This window comes from Cryptomeria japonica, chromosome 9, assembly GCF_030272615.1.
Source record: "Cryptomeria japonica chromosome 9, Sugi_1.0, whole genome shotgun sequence".
In the NCBI taxonomy this organism is placed as follows: domain Eukaryota; kingdom Viridiplantae; phylum Streptophyta; class Pinopsida; order Cupressales; family Cupressaceae; genus Cryptomeria; species Cryptomeria japonica.
The window spans coordinates 635,472,648-635,495,550 of NC_081413.1; the positions used below are offsets into that span (position 1 = coordinate 635,472,648).

A 22,903-nucleotide genomic window follows, 5' to 3' on the forward strand; every position below is an offset into this window, starting at 1 on the left:
AGAAAAGTAGGCTAGGTGGAGGGTAGAATAGCTCACTAAAGAATCCACACCTATTAGATTGAGGGGATCATAAATTTATTGCTAAATATCTTGAAAGTTAATTTTAAAGAATCTTATTTATCTCCTCTCCAAAAAATAAAAATAAAAATAAAAATAAATACCTATTTAAATTATTATAACAAATTCATTACACATCTAAAAATATTAATATTAATTACTATTATATAAAAATCTTAATATAATAATCAAATTACCCCAAATTAATCAAAAATATTAAAAAAAATTAATACCTAAAAGCTACTAATTTGTTTAAATATGTACTAAAATACGGCCTGGCTTAACCGGCACACTCTAAGCGCTGACTGCACTTAGGTGGCCAGGCCATGCGGGACAACACTTTTAAACAAACTTTTTTCCTTTACGTTTTCACAACTTGCTGTGGTCAGGTAACTTCTCGCATTCACCATTCTGGATATAATATTTACCACAATTCAAAAATAAAAAATAAAATAATTTTTTTTATCAAAATAGTAAAAATTAATGTAAATAAAATAACTATTAGATAAATAAATTAGTTTTCAATAAAGTGAACACAAAAACTTATGTTAGACTTAAGAAAGTAATGTTTTGTTAAGAAATTAAGTTATTTTACTTTTAATGTATTTATATTCCCGTTTTGTTAAGAAATTAAGTTATTTTACTTTTAATGTATTTATATTCCCACTTTCAAGTCCATATGAAAGTGAAAAGAATATTTTTGATATACATTCCTTGTGTTATTTACCATATTGTTTGTAAATTTATTATTTATCATATTTTAGCCCAATCATTTACCATATCTATAATATTTTACTATTCTTTAAGGGTTTGACATGTGAACCTTGTGCTTTGACAAATTCACTACCAAAGATGTTTGCAAACAATGTCAATCTTTGTATGATATAATAAAACACATGAAATTTCATACCCCTACATGAAATTTCATACCCCTACCCAACCCAAGAAGATTTTCATAGTTATAAATATTAGGGTTGCCAAGATGATTTTCATAGTATTAATGAATTATTTTATAATATCTATTACAACATTTTATTATTAATTATTAAAATAAATATTAAATTAGGTCATATTTATTTAATTTTTATGTGATATTTTTTTATGGTAATTAAAGAAATGGGTAAGTGTTCTCTTCCATTTTATTGATATTATAGTAAAAAAATTAAAATGAACGCTAAAATCTAAGATAGTTAGAAAGTAGTCAAGCTATGAAAATATACCAAAACATTATTTTCACTTTCATATTAACTAAGGTATATTAAGTATTTAAGGTAAAATACATTCAAAGTAAAATAACTCTATTTCATTAAAAAGTTAGTCCAACTAAAATATATTAAGTATTAAGGATTAACATATATCATACTATATATACTTCCTTACGTCCAACATAGCTCTTATGTTCTCTCTAATCTAATCTAATTTATTTAAATAAGAGTTATTTTATTTTTATTCCATTTATTTTTTATTTCATTAAAAAGTTAGTGGGCTATCTCCATTTAAAAAACACGTGCAACAAACTGTTGTAACGCAAATAGAAAACGTAAACGGGAGTGGCGGATGCGGGAACGGAAATGACCACAGCAAGTTGTGGAAACGGAAAGTAGAAAAAGTTAACTTTTAAGTGGGCCCCTCATGGCCCGGCCACCTATTAGAGTGTGCCAGTTAAGCCAGGCCCTAAAGTACCTAGCATTGAGAGAATGTTCAAAACTAACCCTGATGGTGGAAGGATCAAAGGTTTATACAGGCTTCTTTTCTCTCAGGCCGAACCAGCGGGATCCAGCAGAGTAGTAGGCTTTGAAAGTAAATCCTCGGTTTTCTCTTCTCTGAATATTTCAGCCATATCGAGATTCGAACTTGGGACTTAAGGTTCAAACCCTGGAATTAAACACCTTTTGTAGCTTCGTTCAACGAATCGGCATCAAATATGGACATACACGTTCGAATTCAAAATTGGTAAGCTAATACATAATTTATTTACTGTCATAGATCATTTATTGTTTTGATTTGTTCCTCCAAGATGCGTTAATCACGTTTATGAACAATATTTAACTCTGAAAACTCCCTGGTCCATCTGTTCATGATTTTTATCTATTATTTGTTTTTTTGTTTTTCACATTCTGGCTGGTAAAAGATGAAGATGCAAAACGGAGGATCAGAAAATAGCAACCAAATGAGATCAAATTCCCTCTTCCAGGTAATTCTTTGCAGAGTTTATCTTTATTTTTATTTATTTTTTTAAATATCTGTGGTAGCAGATGAAGCAGCAGAGTAATGTATTGTTTATGTGCATTGATAAACACCCTATGGAATTCCCTCTTCCAGGTAATTCTTTGCAGAGTTTATCTTTATTTTTATTTATTTTTTTAAATATCTGTGGTAGCAGATGAAGCAGCAGAGTAATGTATTGTTTATGTGCATTGATAAACACCCTATGGAATTTTTTTAATAGATCGCTCAAAATGGCATGAAAAATTGACCTCTCTAAGATTTAATTCTTTGCATTAATATTGGCTATCATGGCATTCTGCTTCATTGAATTCATGAGGCTAGGGCACAAAAGCACCTCTACTCATTCTTGGATAGATGTAGGGAAATTGACCTCTCTAAGTTTTAATTCTTTGCATTAATATTGGCTATCATGGCATTCTGCTTCATTGAATTCATGAGGCTAGGGCACAAAAGCACCTCTACTCATTCTTGGATAGATGTAGGCCTAAAATAGCCAGCAAATGTAACCCATTTCACTTTCTACTTTCCACCATTGAAAACTATTTCAAAATTGAAATAAAACGATGTATAAGAAGTTCCTGCCAAAGAATAGAAGGACTATGTTTGTAGAAGGGTTTACTAAAGCTATCAGTTAATTGTCTTGTTTATTGACAGAGGACATGAGTATCTTGACAGAGTAGAATATCATCAAGTGTTGTGTGAAGGAATGCAATGATTGCAGGTTAGACACAAATTAGATTTGCTGAAAAGAGTTTAGAAACTTTTAAGCAAATGTAGATGCAAACTGCACAACCCTTTCCAGGGCACTTTCTGTCTGTGCAAAATGGGAGATTTGGAAGAGGATGTTGAAATTGATCACAGCATAAAGAATTGGGATAGAAAAATGTCTAAATGTTTAGCTATTTCTTCCTAAGCATGAAATGCACAATTGTAAATTGGCTTTGACATCTCAAGATTTATGCTGTAAAATAGGAAATAGAGCTAATTTATAGAGCTAACAAATTAGCGATGTGTACTTAAATGGGTCACTTGAAATCTAATAAGAGTTGGTGCACTTAATGAGTGGCTTTGCTGCCTAAATTAATGCACAAGACATACAACTGTAAACAAGTGCAAGATGAGATATTCAATAAGTAAATTTTATTTACAAAGTAAGTAATGAATTTAGGTAAATTAATCTATATTGCACACAAAGGTTTCAGTCCAGTTCAAGCTGAAACTATTATGAAACAAGAGCTGAAGCTGAAACTATTATGAAACAAGAGCAATTAATCTATATTGCACACAAAGGTTTCAGTCCAGTTCAAGCTGAAACTATTATGAAACAAGAGCTGAAGCTGAAACTATTATGAAACAAGAGCTGCAATGCAGCTGGAGTCCCTACCTAATGAAAAAAAAAAGCAACTGCCTAATGCAAAAAAATAGCAGAGATCAATAAGAAAGGCTTGTTGATTGAATTTTTGAGTAGCTTATAGTCTGTTCAAGGTTCTAGAACTATCACAAGCTCAAGCTTAGGAGCTGCACACCAAACAATGAGTCAACAAATTGATGGAAGGAGATCCGAAAAATTACCCAGGATAGTAATATCAAAACCGAGTAGGTATCTGCACTAGTACCAGTACTAGAACGATACCAGTACAGTTATGGGTACCAGTACTAGAACGGTATCAGTACAGTTATGGGATCCTTCTTCACAGTACCCAATAATGTAGCTTTTGATTATTTCTTATTTGTCCCTGTCAATAAAATGAAATAGCTTTATTAAAGTAAATGTAATACTTGCATGTGATGGGCTTCCTAACATGAAGTTAAATCTATCATTTAACTTGAAGGGGAAGGAATAAAATGTACAATAATAAGTTCATAAGCACCTTAAAAAATGATGATAAAGAATATATATAGCAAGAGAATGTGGTGAAATGAAATATTGTTCCAATTGCAAGAGTCTCGAGAGTCATAAATTAAATTAAATTTTAATGTTTGTTTTACGTTGGCAGACAAAGTAATAAATGTGCTTGTACCAGAATATCCAAAGTAATGCGAGGGTTATCAAGGTTTTAATTAGTTTGGGTGAAGATGCAATACTCTTTTGTTTCTAGTGTTTTCAATAAGCCTTACATTAAAATACTTTTCGCAGTAGTATGATATAATCTAGTTTGTGACCATTTTGGAGCAATTCTATGATCTTATGATTCAAATGAATTGTCCAATATTTATCTTTACCTTATGGGGATATTTCTTTTTAATCTAGTCTGTTACATCACTGTTCAATGCTTTTTCTTTGAAGAAACTAAAAAGGAAGATGCTTGACATGTATAATGATTCATAACTATTAATTTTTGGACAATGTAGTCCCTGGTTGAAGTGTTTATGTCATGTTTGATGTTTTGCTATGCATCTGCTCATAATGTAATAAAATTCTCGCAGTTTGATCTACATTGGTGGCTATTATTGCATTCTTGCCAACAAAACGTAAGGGAGCTATTGGGTCACTTGATTACAGTAAGGAAGAAAGGAGTGCTCTTGCCATTAAGTCCCAGGTTCATCCATCAAAGTTTGGGAACTCAGAGCGACAGAAACTAATGAGGTTTGTTTTAATGCAGTTTTTGAATTTTACGTTTGGACTTGGGAACATTTTTTGGGAATTCATGTTTATGATTTTGCCTATATTGTAACACACCTTCCAGTTCTATAGTCTAATGGCTTAACTATTTTCATTCATTATAGATTCTTGAATATATGTTGAAGAAGGCGACTCTTGACTTAGTCCTATGACTGACAACCAAGATGCCTCACAACCTGTAACAGCTGAGGTTGAAGACCAGGCAAATGCAATTACCGTGACATGTATAGAACATTTGCAAGCAGAAGAGATGATTGGGGATGTACATGAATCACATTTGAATCTTGATATAACTCCCCCAATAGCAAGAACCAGTGCAGAGTTGAGACCACACACAGAGCCAACAGTTAGATCAGCTACAGAACTAGGAGTTCCAAATGCAGATGTAGCAAACATGGATCATGAAATGAGGAATAACCTAATAATTAATAGACAACATACACATCCTGATGATAGAGGTCTGATGATAGAGGTCTAACGTTATTAGCATTTAGCTTTTTTCTGGCCATATAATGGCTTTTAAAAATGAGGGATTTAATTTCAATAGAAATGCTCCAGTTAAACTATTTATATCACTGAATTGATTTACTTCCAACAATTCAGTAACGTGTCAAAATCTTGGCATGGTCTAAATATTGAGCAAACATTCAAAGAAAGACACTGAGAAAGAAATAAAACACAACAAAAAATGATCCGCTAAGTACAAATATATTAAAAAAACTTCAGGTGAAACCATGACAAGCAACTCACCTCAATCCCTCTACAATCTCCTTTGGCGTGTTCTAAATTCTTTGACTGGCAGCATCAAGAAATATTGTTGAAGCCATCCGTCCTTGCGTGGATGGCAGGCATGTATGCAAAATGTGGAAGGATAAGCAAGGCATATTTTTCTCTCTTTTTTTTTGTTTACTAGGGTTTCCATTTAATGGAAACGAAAACAAAAACTGTGAATCTCTTACTGCTGATTCTACATGGTAGTTTTTAGGTTCTCTGTTTTTTTTTGAATTTTTTCAGAGGGGGACAAAATGTAGGAGGGCAGAATTTACATAATGATAGGTTTTTCTTAAGGTTTTGCCGAGTAATGTCTGCTGCATTATCCAGAGGTTACTACACTCAGACTAATTTACAGAACAAGATTTCTTTGGGTGATCATGCATGAAATTCTGGAAAGAAGCTTCAGATCAGAAAATATATAGATATGTCGATGGCTATATCTCAAAATCTAAAGATCATATTGCTCTTTCCTCAACCTTAAAACATGTTCTTGAATATAGAGACTGTCATAATAACAGCTTAGGTGAAATTACAGAGGTATAAAATAGGTGATTGCAAAATGTGGAAACATAGCCATGGCACGTGGACTGTTTGATATGCAAAATGTGGAAACATAGCCATGGCATGTGGACTGTTCAAGATGCAAAATGTGGAACCAAAGGCTAGGCACATGTAGACTATTTTTTTCTTTTAAAAAATTGAAAACCCCTAGCAAAAATACCAAGGGCCAATCACGAAAAAGTAGAAATGAAGAAATAAATCAGTTTAATGATAAAAATAAATTAGACCATAGGTAAAAATCTCTGGCACTGTTTCCCAAGTAGAAACTAATTGCAGAATAGCTATACGAAAACATGAATGCGAAGTCAGGAAGTCAAGGCCATGTACATGTCACATGGTGTAAACCAAAATTTAATAGCCTACGTGTACTGCAACATTAACAATGTAACAATCATCATTTTTTATCCCCATGGATTCCAAGCAAACTCCACTCGAGCACAACAACCCGCCATCTACTACCTCAACACTTACAATATTGCCACTGCAGAAATAAGAGATATTCACATCAGGGAAGTTGCTAGCTGGCCCAAAAGTCATTAGTAATAATACTATATTAAACATACTCAAACATATGTCACTCCTAGCTTGATTCGTTAAACCAAGCTACTCAAGTCCTAAAACCATCCCAATTATACTAGCAAAATATTTTGTAATAAAACACTATAGAAGAACTTGTAGGGCTTTAAGTTCTATGCATAGATGGTTGACCACATTTGCAAGTACTCAAAATAATTTGATTGCAGATCTCTACCAAGGCAACCGCCATTTGTTTGTCCATCTTATGCTTCAATATCACACAAACTGACTTCTTCAAAAGCAGGCATCACATGTCTCCACATAAATTCTCAAGTATCCTAAAAATATCCTTATAACCACATAAATTCTCAAGTATCCTAAAAATATCCTTATAACCACATAAATTCTCAAGTATCCTAAAAATATCCTTATAACCACATAAATTCTCAAGTATCCTAAAAATATCCTTATAACATATATTTGAGTCTATAATTAATATGTAGGGGGCTTTTGGCAAAGTTTATAATTTTTTTAGTCTTCTTGTAATTGCAATTTTAATTGTTTGAGCACATTTATGTAGGTTTTCCAATACTTTTTTGAATAGGATACCTATGCTTAGAATTGAAAGCAATAAAGGTCTCGTAGACAGGCATTTAAGAATTTATTGGCCATTTTATAATGCATTGCTAAAATTGCTTATAATATTTTTTTTAATAGTTTGATTACATATGCATGGTTTTCCTAGCTATTAATTAGAATTAGTGATACAATTAGAAAAGATGCTAATGCATATCAGCAATAACTGGATAGCTTGGAAAACACACAGAAGTAAGTTTAGTAATGTATTAGAAAATGTTGTTTTTGGTGTATCTTAAGTTTATGACCTTCATTTGACTGTTGCAGGTCTGAATATGGACAGTTGTCTCGCTATTATAAGCAGAAGCAATGGATATAACACAAGAAGCCTTCAAACTTGAATATGGACAGATGTCTCGCTATTATAAGCAGAAGCAATGGATATAACACAAGAAGCCTCCAAACTTGAATGCAATACACTCCCAAGTGCCTGTATTGGATTCACACCAAAAAACTCGAACCTAACACCCTCCAAACTTACCAAAATAGAGGCAAACTATTATGTTTTTTTTTGTTAGAGATAGCAGCTCTGGAAATGACTGTTGTAAGAATGTATGGATTAAATAACTTGGGAGTTCTATATTATTAGTCTTTCCTTGGTCAACTAGGTAAACTTCTTATGTCTCTATTAAATACATGGATATTATAGCGTTCTGAACTATTTACATCTACTTCATTAATTGCTGAATGACATATCTATAGGTTAATAACATCATTCAGATTTGTTACGACCTGGCAAATTTTTCAAGGAAAATAGTTTTCTAGCTAAATAAGGGCACAGTTACAACCAACTTAGCTGTACAAGTTTTCAATAAGGATCATGCACAAGTAATCACTGATGGACGATTCGAGTGAGTTGAGAGTAATTCCACATAGCAAGAGAAAATCACCTCAATTTTACGTAGTAAGACTAATAGTAACTATGTATACTTGACGGCTGAATATACCCTTCTTAATCTTATGCAGACACTATCACTAGAAAATAATATAACATAAGAGGTTTTAAGAAAGTTTTGACTTTGTTTCATATCATCTATCCACAAACCGTACCAGCATTATGGATTGGATTATATGTATTAAATAATTAATTTATTGAGTGAAAATAAAATTCTATATTTTGAAATGAAACAATTAGATTTCAGAATCTAAAAAAAATTAAAGTATAAACATATGACTATTCATTCCACAAATCGTAGCGATATTAGGGATTGGATTATATGTAATAAATAATTAATTTGTTTTTAACTATTTATTCTGCTTTAATGCCCTGTTTTAGTGTTTATTACTCTGCTGTTCTGTTTTAATAGACTAAACATTTACATAAGAAAATAAACTACAAAAATGAATTTTCTGAGCTATTAGTTATAGAATATGAATCAATATAAATCAACACCCAAAAATTATTACATTTTTAATAAATCAAATTAAGAAAATACTCCCCTAAAAATAATTCACAAGCACGGAAATTCTAAGGCCTAGACCGCATGTGAAATTCCTTACATCTGTGAGCACCCATTGCTAAACACGATGTAGTTATCTCCTGCTCATTAAACTTTGTCAGACAATGAAATACGCTACAACCTTCATTATTAGGAGTCAGGACAATTTGTATATGACAGATGAAAGATAAACCTGCACTAATAATGCTGTCAGTTAGTTTAAAAAATTTAGAGTTGCCCAACTCAATTCCATCAGTGTTTCGATTGTCTTCAGGTGAGCTAATTTTGATGGCATGGGCTGTAATACTTTGTAATACTTTTTATGTATTGTTTAGTTATTTAAAACAGAAATAAAACAGAGAACGAATAATCAAGAAAACTGAACAAACAAAAATAAAACCAGAACAATAATCAAGAAAACAGAACAATCATTGAGCTTCATGCTATGCTAATTTGCTTAGTAAAAGCTGAAAGAACAGGATGGAGTCAGAATAGCATTTGCCAATTCCATTCCAATGAATTGTAGGTGTATCAGATCAAAATGCATGTTGAAAAAGCTTACAAGCAAGTGCAACTGGGAGGTGTAAGGCCAAACTCCACAACTTTTGTCAATGTTAATAATATAAGGCAGCCTGTTCATAAAAACTGCGGTGGAGGTGATATGTGCTATTCAGAATCTAGATATATAGACCAGACTGATGTAAGTAGTTGTCAGATTCAGTCCAATATGCCATGTACTTGAGCTGCCCAAGAAATTGCACTTGACATAACAGTTTTTGGAGCAGGCTTAATTGATCACCATTCTTGAATCTTGTATGGGTTGTGTAGTGTCTTAGCTATGGCTTACAGATCACTTGGTTTTTAGCCAAATAGTTACTAATATGCAACTTGTAATTGTTACTAGTAGAAAAACTTTTGTGTTGTAGAGTATGATGAGCTTAGGCATTGACAATGCAATTTTGCTTTTGCTTTTCAGGGTGCCCATTGCGTGTGGCATTTTCCCAGCTTTTGCATGCTTATACTTAAGGTGAGTAATGAATAGTTAAATTTATGAGATTTCACCATTTAAGACATCTGAAAAGAGTCACATGCATTTACAATACACCCTTGTCATTTCTATGTTAGTGCTAATTAAATAAAGTTCGTATTCGCTATCTTTTCCATTTAAATTTCCCATTTATAAGTCAATACATACTTAAATCACGTTGAATACAAGATTTCTAAACTAGTTATTAATTAATTCAGCATAGGCGTACTTGCACTCTTCCAAAGACGCAATGTGTCACAAAACTCACATATAGTAGAAACATACCAATCCCATGACTTTTGCAATGTACGGTATGATGAGCTTAGCTATTGACAATGCAGTGCTGCTTTTTTGCTTGTAGGGTTTCCATTGCGTGTGGCATTTTAGTGCTAATTAGATTCAGTTCCAATTTGCTTTCTTCTCTATTTCCATTTCTCATTTTGTAAGTTCGTACGTGCTTAAATCACTTCCACTACAAGATTTCTAGACTAGTCAACTAATTTTGCAATATGCTTACAAACATGCTTCCAAAGACACAAAATGTGTCACATAACCCAATCGTAGTAGAAACATACAAAACACATGATCAACCATAGAACATATCTATTGATGAAGCTCTAAACAATGCACAATGCTTTCGAATTGAATCATTCAACTACAAAGTAGGTGATTGCTTATTTGATACGGTACATGTTTTTCTTCATTGTCAATATACACCTACTGAACTTCGCAATGGCCTTGTGGACCATTTCTTGCATTGCCTTCACAATGGTTGTACAATAGCTTTGAGCTCTCTTGAGCATGAATTACACCCAACAATGTTGTACGATTTGCATAACATACATGACATAGACACATATTTGCTAAGAATGAGACTTTCAGCAACAAAGATCAATGCCAATGGTGAAGTTGGACTTTGGGGTGATATATTTTGCATGCAATGGTTAGCACACTGGCTAAACATGCCCATATGCATTTGGTCTCTGACACACAAGAAATTGTATTTGCATTTCAATAAAGATGGATGTCGTCCTACAATATCAATACTTTTCCATGATACAAATCCAACTATTGGGCACTATGAGCCTATCTTTTCGAGGATAAGCACAAACAATTGTATCCAAAACATGCAACCACAATTGCCAATTACAAATTGCGATTTGGACTATGTTTGGAGCACAACTACTCATGCGTTTGACACACTTGGACATTGTCAATTTCCTACATTTGCTACTGCATGTTGGTAAAGCATGTTCGCTGCTGTAGCTTTCCTAGTTGATGAACAATTTGATGCGATTGCATTACGATTATTTATGGCTCAATCTTTAGCGAATGCATTAAAAGTACAAAACAAATTTGCCTTGGCATGTTTCCATATGTTTGGCCAACCTACTATAGCAGACAACAATCATCTTCTACAATTGCAATCACTAATTTCTAAGATTGCAGTACCATATATGGAAAGCAGTCTTGAAGGTTCTGAATTTAGCTTATTATGGCTTTCACACACATTCCATGTAACTATATACGTATGGCAAGCAGTTCCACAACCCAAAGCCAAGGTATATTGCAATTGTATTGAACCCCAAAAAAACATTAACTTGATTTGCTTTGAACATAGCTCAGGTCATTGTCATTATGAACCACTTCAAGCAAAACAATAGTTAACAAGTGATATGCATAGAAAACGACCTATTTTGGTACAAGTTATGACAAGTGCACCTGCATTTGCATTACCTCTTACGCTTAAAGGAAACACAAAATTGTTACCAAATGTATGCACACAAACCAAAATTTTGTAATGAATCTTACTGGACTTGTTCACAGAATGTTGGAACAAAGAATACAATTACTTCCTTTGCAACAAGAACACAAGCTGAAAGAATCACAACTTTTCATAGAACAAATTTGGAAATACCTTGTTCATTGCGACGTCTGAAAGTAGTAATACGTGAAAAAGGCAGGCAACAAAAAGACACAACCAACGAACAAGCAACTGAAACAACAAACACTGCAAATCATGCAACCACATGTTTCCAGGCTAATGCATTTCTAGCCACAACAAAACCAAAAGCTCCAACTGTTTCAAATGTCAAATCTACCCTAGGTAAACATTTTCTATTCTGAAGGACAAGATCTAGCCATCAAGCAACGAAGCATAGACATGCACACACACAGAATAATGCAATCCAAAAATTTGCTAACATATACTTGCAAAGCACCAACAACACACCTACTCAATCATGTGCTCTTTGTGAGATGTTGCATTTTCATAAAAATATATGCAAAGCAGACAATGCATTTGTTAATGCCTTTTCTTTGCTCCCTATTGCAACCAACAAGAAAATAATTACAGTAGGAGAACCCATTTGCAAAAAATGTATAAAAGCTACCTCAAATGGCAAAATCCCTCATTTCGTTGTCTTGTTGAACATAATGCGCAATACGAATAAATGTTGTCCAGTCTTTGACATATGTAGAAGAAAGACTTGTTTCTTTGCATATTGCTTGCACAAATTAGACAATTAGGATATAAAAGAGCACAATATGGCTTAAATGGCACAATAATCAATGTTCCTGTGGATTTTGATAAGGTTCAACAAGCATTGCGTAGACAAATAGCTGAAGGTAGAACAATTGCAGTCAAATGGAAATGAAAGCTACAATATGAAAATGCATATGCACAAGGCAATGTTAGGCCTGCATACATAATGAATGCTTTAACAGTTCTATCCAAAACACCACTATATGCAAAAGAGAATATCTCAATAAATAAAGACTGGGAAGCTCTACTTGTAAGCAAAAAAGGACACATGCACATAGACACTGAAACAAAAACAGATATGCATGATGACATGACAAAGAACCCATAATAGAATCACTAATACATTGGTTTAATGAGGCACATGCAATCAAAGACCTAGACACAACTATAAATGAAATTGCACCATCTGAAGGTTGCAAACCTCTTGGTATTTTTCGGGATATGCACTCAGAAGAAATGAACATCCCAACTTTGTTTTATGGGGCTGCTCCACCAATTGACATTACCAAAAACTTTTCCTATAAAAAAATAGCAAAATGGGAGCTCATGCATAAAGACAATGACTTTGCCACACACATAACAAATATTTTTTTCAAAGCCATTAAAATTATTATCCAACAAATATCTTCCCTAGCATGGGTTTTTGCATTAGGAAAGCTGAATTGAAAGGTAAAACGCTGCTTGCAAAAGACGTCCATAGTCCTGCTAATTTGGAAAAAATATTGCGATCCCCATTGGGCTTTAGATCATTAAGGACTATCCGGACATCTCCCGACTATTTAGAAAACATAAGGAAAAATATATTTGCAATGCTGCTAACTTTTTTCGTAACATTAACAAGTGCTGAGCACTTTTGGGAGCCATTGTGCAAAGCATTGTAGCATATATCTACCACAAGAGACTAAGCACAATGAAACTATACAAGATAAGGACTTAGACTTTGAAATCAGGAAAAATCCAGTACTTTGCAGTTGCTACTTCAACCATAGGGTCAATGCATTTCGGAAAATGATGTCAAAAAACGATCAACTATTTGGCAAAGTATTGGACTACTTTTTTGTCACAAAGTTTCAAAACGGAGGAAATGAACATGTGTATTTTATGCTATGGATAAAAAATGCACCTATATATGGAAATCACAATGATACTGAAATAGAAAACTTTGTTGACAAGTATATTTCATGTGATTCCTCATTGCTTGATACAAATCTTGTCAAAATGTAAACACATCATCATTCAAAAACTTGTAAAAAGTACAAAACCTCCAGTTGTCGATTTAGTTTCCCTTTGCCCACCATGAGAAGAACAACAATATTGGAGCCCTTGCCAGTTGCTAATAGTGCAATGAAAGATAGAGCAAGAAATTTCTTCAAGCAATTAGCAAATAAACACTATACATAGGAAACTACATTTGACAATTTCTTGGAAGAATTCGAGATAGACGAAGCATAATACATCGGAATGTTACAATCAACATTGTCACGGAAAATTGTGATGCTAGAAAGACACCCAGCTGATATTTGGATAAATTCATTTGCAAGGCATGTTAGTTTTAGCAATCAGATGAGCAATATAGAACATAAAATCAGAATGCAAAGTAAATCATATGCATAACACACATGTACCTTGGGAAAACCTCCCTCTTGGAGGTGAAAAACCTAGCAACAACTATCTCAGATTGTATTATATTAACCACATAGCAGATTTACAATATAGCCTTCTAGGGCACAAGCACAACTTATCTGAGATATAACAATTTGAAGAATCAAATCCCTGTAGCTGAATTTGGCAGCCCAGATTTGAGTTTGCTATCTTTGTATGAAGTTTACTCAGCCTTGCAAGATGTTCGCTCAGTCTTGATAGGGTTCGCTGGGTTGTAACTCTACTTCGCTTGCTGAAGATTGCAGATCAGAACACAAGGGCAGATTGTTGACTAGTAGTTCGCTCACAGCTGGAAGGAGTTCGCTGACCTCTAGATTATGTTTGCTGATCTTCCAATCAAGTTCGTTGACTTCTAATGTTGATTCGCTATCACTGAAGATAATTCGTTGATTATAGAAGGCATTCACTACTTGATGAAGATAGAGGATATTTGCTGAAAATGTGTCTTGTGACCTCAAGTCACTTCCTTATATACATGCCTTTAACCCTTATGCCTAGGTTGGCCTTGTCAATATTCTCGCAAAGAAGAATAGGTCTAGGTTAGATACAAGTTACACAATGAATAGGTCTTATCCCATAACCATTATAAGTTACATAAGTTGAGCGCCCAAATAGGGCCTGCCCTTAACATTCACAAGTTACATTGATATCTATTTGGGCCCAGTCCAATTACAAGCTATCCAAATTGGGGCTCAACCCTAAACATTAATCAATTATATCAATACAATTAATTTTAACGCCAAGGGCCACATTAAAATTAATTACGCTAGGGATTCGACCTAGCTACATTTCAACACTCCCTCTTAGCTAGGGAGGATCCCTTGAATAATCAGGTTACAACGTGACCATGCTTCATGGACTCTTTCCATGATATCCATCATGCATTCCCACAGAGGATGGTTTCAAGATACATCATGGATTCCTTCCATGATATTCACCATGCATGCCCACAGAGGATGAATTCAATATACATCATGGACTCCTTCCATGATACCTACCCATCATGCATACCCGCATAGGATGGATCCACCTTGCATTGCCCGCAGAGGGTGGAAGAGGTCTTTCACCTCAACTTCTCCTTGAGAAGGATCCAATGTCACCTTGCATTGCGCGCAGAGCGTGACTCCACCTTGCATTGCTCGCAGAGGGTGGAAGATGCAACTTAGTGCATCACTGGGACTGAGACTCCCTCTCAGCCAAAACTGTGTTCTTAATAACTCCAAGTCTCTCTCTGAAGTATTCAACCTTCACACGAGCTAGAGGCTTGGAGAGAACATCTGCAATCTGCTCATCAGTGCTGACATATTTCAGTTGAATGACACCTCTCTGTACCACATCACGAATATAGTGATAATGAGTTTCCACATGTTTTGACCTATCATGAAACGCGGGATTAACAGACATCTTAATACAACTTTGATTGTCACAAGGAATGACAATGGTTTCCCAAGGTTGTCCGAACAACCCAGCAAGAAGCTTGCGAAGCCATATTGCTTCTCTTGATGCCACACTTGACGCAATGTACTCAACTTCTGTAGTACTTTATGCAATTGAAGACTGTTTCCTACTGGCCCAGGAGATAACTATAGAACCCAAACTGAAACAAATTCTTGAAGTGTTCTTCCTATCGGTTACACTTCCTGCCTAATCAGAATCAGAGTAGCCTTCCAAGGTGATGACAATGTTGATTGGATACTTCAACCTGTAGCCAACTGTGCTTTGCAAATAACTCAGAATATGCTTGGATGCAACAAGATGAACATGCTTCGGTTTTTTCATGAACTGGCTGAGGGCACTCACTGCATAACAAATATCTGGTCTAGTGTTAACTAGATACATCAAAGAACCAATCAGCCGTCTGTACTCCGATGGATCTTCGACCATCTTCTCAAGTGAAGGAATGAGCTGAAAGCTTGTATGGGCTCTCATGTCTATTCCCAAGCTCCCTATGAAGCTTGAAGCATAATAGTTCAAGACTATCTTGAAAAGAAACATCAATCAAACATGATTCAACATCCCAATAGAATGAATTAATGAAAATTCATAAACATGATTCAAATATAAAAGAATTTATCTCTTTATTGGCTAGACTCCCACACAATCCACCAACGTTCTTAAGCTGTTCCATTTTCAAGCCCATGGATCTCCGATGGCTGCGTGGCCTTTGGTCCTTGCCATCACATATCATCTACCTTCAGCTCAGTGATGACATATTGGAGTTACACACAAGGGTTGCTTGGAACTTCACCCTTCAACCCTGTGAATTGCCTTAATTCAAATTTGGTGGCTTTCTCTGGTTGATGAATTCAATGTTCGAGTCAATATATCCACTGACTTCTCAATGGGAGCAAACTGTACATCGCTAGTCCAAGGAATATGAAGATGCTCACAGTCATCAATAGCTCTTCCTAAATGAGGTCGCTGTGATATAATATGATCAATTTGCATAATTCGAATACCTTCAATCATAGTATAAGACTACACAACATTCCTTAATGGAATGTAAATTGTTTTCCAAATATTGAACAAATAACAGTAAGATAACCGCGTGTGTGCAAAGAATTGAAAATGTCATATGTTGATCACACCTGATCATATTATTTTATTTAAAAATAATAATGTCTGATCAGAAGAACTAAGACAAGTGTATGTCTTCAGAAAAATAGTGTACATAAGCCAAGTTGTCTTTCCAGCTAATGTGTAAAACTAATCATGAAGAATACATGATAATTATGTAAGCACCAACCACTCAATTGAACAGGCACATTGTAGTTGAGCACAAACATATAATTGATAAATACCAAAAAGGAATTGAGGCCACAAAATCTCCACGGTGGGAGTGCCCACATCATTCTAATTGGACACCAATAATGAGAATTGCTAGAAGAGTCAAAACAGGTACAAAAATAGGCACTCGAACACAATTCCCTTTCCAATTAGGCTATTAGCATGTGCACGAACAATCCACAAAGCACAGGGCTTGACAATGGACGCACTTGCTTTTGACCCTTCTAAAGTCTATCAACATGGTCTTGTCTACACTGCTTTGTCACGTGTAAGAAACATCGAATCATTGTACCTAATGCACCAATTGCAACACTCAAATTTCAAACTATGTCAAAAAGTGGACAACAGAATGCAATGTCTTCAAACTTCAGCACAATGGAAACTCCAATACAACCTTTCTTCAGTACCGTCAAACCAGTTCATTATATATGCTCTTTGAATACACGTAGCTTTGAATTGCACGCACAAGAAATAGCCCATGACTATGATCTGCTTGCAGCAACTGTGCTTTGCTTCCAAGAAACAAAAGATAGGACTCTTGAACATCTTAAATTGCTCAATGCAAAATTTAGATGCTATCCTTCGCTAGCTATTCATGGCCTACTAACATGTTGCATGAAAACAACCACATTGCAAAAAATTGAAAGTTTTGCAACAAAGCATCTAGAATCAATAACGGTTGACCTTTTGCACCTTGGTATTCCTCTACGCATCACAAATTTGTATTTAACACCAACTGCACCCATTGCTGATCTATTCAACCTAGTACAGATCATCATCAACACACTGCCACCCAATTCCAAACTAATTATTGCTGGAGACTTCAACATTAACATGCTACATTCCACAAAGACACAAACAACGCTCCTTGAATTTATGCAACATCACAAACTTTCATTGGTTATTGACAAGTCAACAACACACGCAGGCAGTTTGTTGGATCATTTTTGGATATGCAATATCGATATTGCTCTTGTAAACTTCATTGTACTAGATACATACTGGACAGACCACTTTGCAATATCACTACAACTCTAGTTATAGCCACCATAATTGCAATTTAGGTAACTCCATTTACTGGGCAATGCATTTGCATAAAGTTGATTCAATCCACACTTAGTTTTGAAAAAATATATATAGTTGCAGTTGATTCTGGTTTGCAATGTAGGTACCTCCATTTAGTGGGCAATTTTTTTTCATAAAGTTAATTGATTTAATCTACACTTAGTTTTGAAAAAATATATATAGTTGCAATTGATTCTGGTCTAGTTTTTGGCATAGAATTAAGTTCATATGATATTTATTTATCCATTTAAAAATAAATAAAAATACAAGAATTAGAATAAATTTATTTTACTAGTTATTGTTATTGTCTAACCTGATTGTTGTTTTGCATAATAATCTTGAGATGCTCCAAAAGTATTCCCATTGCTAGTGCACCATGACTTGATTCCATTAAATATTGACATTGCTAAGAAATTTACTCTTTCAATGATTGGAGAGCTCACGTACAAGTCTTCAAACACATACAAATCAGGCTACTATGCTGCAGTTATTTATCTAGAACTCATTCACACTACAATAATCAACAGTGCATTGTATGCCTACACCACAAGAGTTAATAGTTTATTGTATGTAATCTTTTCCATGTTATCTAAATTTCCCACCTTTTCCCTTTCTTCTTTACAGCTGGCAATAATTCTGTCAATTTTACACTTATCTAAGTCATGCTCTATTCTCAGTTTATGATTAAATTGTTTATCTGATACAATTTAAATCTTGTTGCATTGCCATTAAACATTATCTAAATCTTGTTGCATTGTCATGGTTCTTTAAACTACCAGCATGTATGCTTGAGGCTTCTGCTAACTCTACAATGTGCTTTGCAACAACATTAGGCCCCAGGGAAGATATAATCCATGTCCTTAATGCCCTAGCATTAGCATTAGCATGGCTTTGGTTGTTAACTAGAACCACATTTGCCAAAAATTGTAACTGATGGCCTTTTGCCTTCTCTGCTCTAAAATTCTCTCCATACACTAACTTCACAGACTTCAACTTATTTGTTAGCAATGACATCTTGCAAAACATGACTATCACTCTGTTTTGGGGATTCTACATTTATTTTAGTATCTTGTTTTTCTAGACATTTTAAGGTATAGGAAGAGCACAGTTCACATGGGGAATAGTCCCATTGTCCAACTGAACCTCCTCAAATTTCAATTGCAACCTTCCATGTGTTCACAGTAAATTTTGAATAGCCCAAATTTGTTAATTCTCTGTAAACTCTAGTTCCTCGCAAACATCATCTTATTGAAAAAAAACCTTTAAATCTATTTTATTTTGTTGAGGCTTTCATTCAAAGAGGGTATCTTACTGTTATGCCAGATGAGTGGTCAAAGAAGCAACCATATCCAATGCTATAGACATAAGAATATACCAGATCTGCCTAATTTTGACTAGACACAGTTTGACATAGCAGAGGAAAGCCATAATATCAAGCTTGTCTGCTTGAAATATTGAGCTAGTGCTCGCCTTTTAAATTCCTTCAAAAACTACCATTTATCTATCATCAGTAGTAACCTATACTTCATTGCCATCTTAATTGTCTTAAAGGATTTCATAATATCCTTCTATAATTTATTACTAACATATAGAAGAGATTTTTTGTTTGTCATTGTCATCTTTACTAGGGCTCCATTTATTTGGCTTTACTAGGGCTGTCACCATGTCACCACTCCATTACAAACCTCTCATCAAAACTATCTTGATTTGCTGACCTTGACTATCTTTGTTATTATTGACTTTTAGTTATGTTGTTCTTATTGTCTATCTTCTTATAGACTTACTATATGGCATAAGGTTCTAAATTTATGCTAGTTTCCAGGGTATCCCAAGATTATTCATTGTGGGATCAAATCATCCAATATTCTTCTAGATTTGAACTTTGAAGCTAAGGTAGGCTACTGAGCAACAAACTCTATTTTATAACCTTAAATATGCAATCCAATTGGTCTTGATGGTTTTTGGCTTCAGGTTGGAGATTTTGGACTGGCAAAGCTTGCTTCTGATGGCTTTACTCACATCTCCACAATCCCCTTTCTTCTTACAAATCACAGGGAAAAACCAACGGGCAATGATGGATTGGCAACATAGGATGAAGATTGCAATAGGAGCAGCCCATGGACTTGCTTCTCTACATGAAGATTGTTAGTTATGTTGTTCTTATTGTCTATCTTCTTGTAGACTTACTATATGGCATAAGGTTCTAAATTTGTGTTGGTTTCCAGGCTATCCCAGGATTATTCATCGTGGCATCAAATCATCCAATATTCTTCTACATTTTAACCTTGAACCTATGGTAAGCTACTGAGCAACAAACTCTATTTTATAACCTTAAATATGCAATCCAATTGGTCTTGATGGTTTTTGGCTTCAGATTGCAAATTTTGGACTTGCAAAGCTTGCTTTTGATAGCTTTACTAATGTCTCTACAACGCTTATTGGAACTTTTGGGTACAAACATTTCAATTGTATAGTCAATTGTGCTTCCCACTTTCTCTCCTACCCTTCATTTCATCCAAATCTATTTGCTACCTTTTTTCTTTCTAATTCAAGGAGACTTATCATTTGTATGGGCAGGTATTTGGCTCTTGAATATGCTTCAAGTCGTAAATTGATAGACAAATCATATGTTTTTTCTTTTGGTGGCATGCTCCTTGAGTTGATTACTGGTCTTAGGGAAGTAGATTCACCTGCATCATTTACTAAAGGAAGTCTAGTAGATTGGGTTAGTACATAGCTGTGATTATAATGTATAATGTGATACTATTACTGACAAAAATCTTATGCCAATTTATCAAATATCCATGGTTTAAAACTTATATGAGGATTTATCATTGTGCAGGCTCAACCCACCCTTACTCGAGCACTTGAAGATGACAATGTTGATGAACATGTTGATTGCCAATTGCAGAACTAAAATTCAAATAAGATGATGCAACCTCTTCTGTTCAACATTCTGCAAGAAGATACCCTCGTATGGCACAGGTATGTTTCTACTTCTAACTAAAAAGGAAGATGCTTGACATGGTATAATAATTCATAACTATTAATTTTTGGACAATGTAGTCCCTGGTTGAAGTGTTTATGTCATGTTTGATGTTTTGCTATGCATCTGCTCATAATGTTATAAAATTATTGCAGTTTGATCTACATTGGTGGCTATTATTGCATTCTTGCCAACAAAACGTAAGGGAGCTATTGGGTCACTTGATTACAGTAAGGAAGAGAGGAGTGCTCTTGCCATTAAGTCCCGGGTTCATCCATCAAAGTTTGGGAACTCGGAGCGAGAGTAACTAATGAGGTTTGTTTTAATGCAGTTTTTGAATTTTATGTTTGGACTTGGTAATAGTTTTTGGGAATTCATGTTTATGATTTTGCTTATATTGTAACACACCTTCCAGTTCTTTAGTCTAATGGCTTAACTATTTTCATTCATTATAGATTCATGAATATATGTTGAAGAAGGCGACTCTTGCACCTGAACTTAGTCCTATGACTGACAACCAAGATGCCTCACAACCTGTAACAACTGAGGTTGAAGACCAGGCAAATGCAATTACCATGACATCTATAGAATATTTGCAAGGAGAAGAGATGATTGGGGATTTACATGAATCACATTTGAATCTTGATATAACTTCCCCAATAGCAAGAACTGGTGCAGAGTTGAGACCACACACAGAGCCAATAGTTAGATAAGCTACATAACTAGGAGTTCCAAATGCACATGTAGCAAACATGGATCATGAAATGAGGAATAACCTAATAATTAATAGACAACATACATATACTGATGATAGAGGTCTAACGTTATTAGCTTTTGGCTTTCCTGTGGCTATATAATGGCTTTTAAAAATGAGGGATTTAATTTCAATAGAAATGCTCCAATTAAACTATTTATATCACTGAATTGATTTACTTCCAACAATTCAGTAACGTGTCAAAATCTTGGCATGGTCTAAATATTGAGCAAACATTCAAAGAAAGACTCTGAGAAAGAAATAAAACACAATGAAAAATGATCCGCTAAGTACAAATATATTAAAAAAACTTCAGGTGAAACCATGACAAGCAACTCACCTCAATCCCTCTACACTCTCCTTCGGCGTGTTCTAAACTCTTTGACTGGTAGCATCAAGAAATATTGTTGAAGCCAACTGTCCTTGCGTAGACGCAGGCATGCATGCAAAATGTGGAAGGATAAGCAAGGCACATTTTTCTCTCTTTTTTTGTTTATGAGGGTTTCCCTTTAATGGAAACAAAAACAAAAACTGTGAATCTCTTAGGGCTGATTCTACATGGTAGATTTTAGGTTCTCTGTTTTTTTTAAAAATTTTTTCAGAGGGGGACAAAATGTAGGAGGGCAAAATTTACATAATGATAGGTTTTCCTTAAGGTTTTGCTGAGTAATGTTTGCTGCATTATCCAGAGGTTACTACACTCAGACTAATTTATGGAACAAGATTTCTTTGTGTGATCATGGATGAAATTCTGGAAAGAAGCTTCAGATCAGAAAATATATAGATATGTCGATGGCTATATCTCAAAATCTAAAGATCATATTGCTCTTTCCTCGACCTTAAAACATGTTCTCGAATATAGACTGTCATAATAACAACTTAGGTGAAATTACAGAGATATAAAATAGGTGAAGTGAGTATGTCTAGCAAAGATTGCAAACTATGGAAACATAGCCATGGCATGTGGATTGTTTAATATGCAAAATGTGGAACCAAAGGCTTGGCACGTGGACTGTTCAAGATGCAAAATGTGGAACCAATGGCTAGGCACGTGTAGATTGTTTTTTTCAAAAAATAAAATAAAATTGAAAACCCCTAAAAAAATACCTAGGGCCAATCACGAAAAAGTAGAAATGAAGAAATAAATCAGTGTAATGATAAAAATAAATTAGACCATAGGTTAAAAACACTGGCACTGTTTCCCAAGCATAAACTAATTGCAGAATAGCTATACGAAAACAT

The 22,903-nt window shown here is 34.5% G+C and overlaps 1 protein-coding gene and 1 long non-coding RNA gene across 4 annotated transcripts; one reads left to right on the forward strand and one right to left on the reverse strand.

The window, feature by feature from the left end:
* The first annotated feature begins 1,714 nt into the window (after positions 1-1,714).
* LOC131078086 (proline-rich receptor-like protein kinase PERK4) lies at positions 1,715-21,817 on the forward strand. Of its 3 annotated transcripts, none has more exons than XM_059211110.1 (11): positions 1,715-2,010; positions 2,189-2,251; positions 4,714-4,873; positions 7,664-9,862; positions 19,893-20,065; positions 20,147-20,217; positions 20,296-20,372; positions 20,499-20,646; positions 20,764-20,906; positions 21,063-21,222; positions 21,363-21,817. In XM_059211110.1, the coding sequence occupies exons 4-9, from the start codon at positions 9,765-9,767 to the stop codon at positions 20,836-20,838; spliced, it is 642 nt and encodes a 213-aa protein (XP_059067093.1). In that variant the 5' UTR covers positions 1,715-2,010; positions 2,189-2,251; positions 4,714-4,873; positions 7,664-9,764; the 3' UTR covers positions 20,839-20,906; positions 21,063-21,222; positions 21,363-21,817. The 3 variants fall into 3 exon arrangements, with proteins under 3 accessions (XP_059067093.1, XP_059067094.1, XP_059067095.1); XM_059211111.1 differs by having other exon boundaries at positions 1,723-2,010; positions 9,812-9,862; XM_059211112.1 differs by lacking the exons at positions 1,715-2,010; positions 2,189-2,251; positions 4,714-4,873 and adding an exon at positions 19,744-19,814 and having other exon boundaries at positions 9,846-9,862.
* LOC131078088 (uncharacterized) lies at positions 3,573-22,903 on the reverse strand. The gene is made up of 3 exons (XR_009113726.2): positions 22,002-22,903; positions 5,660-6,725; positions 3,573-4,022 (listed from the first exon to the last, which is right to left on the reverse strand). It is a non-coding gene; the product is annotated as an uncharacterized LOC131078088 (long non-coding RNA).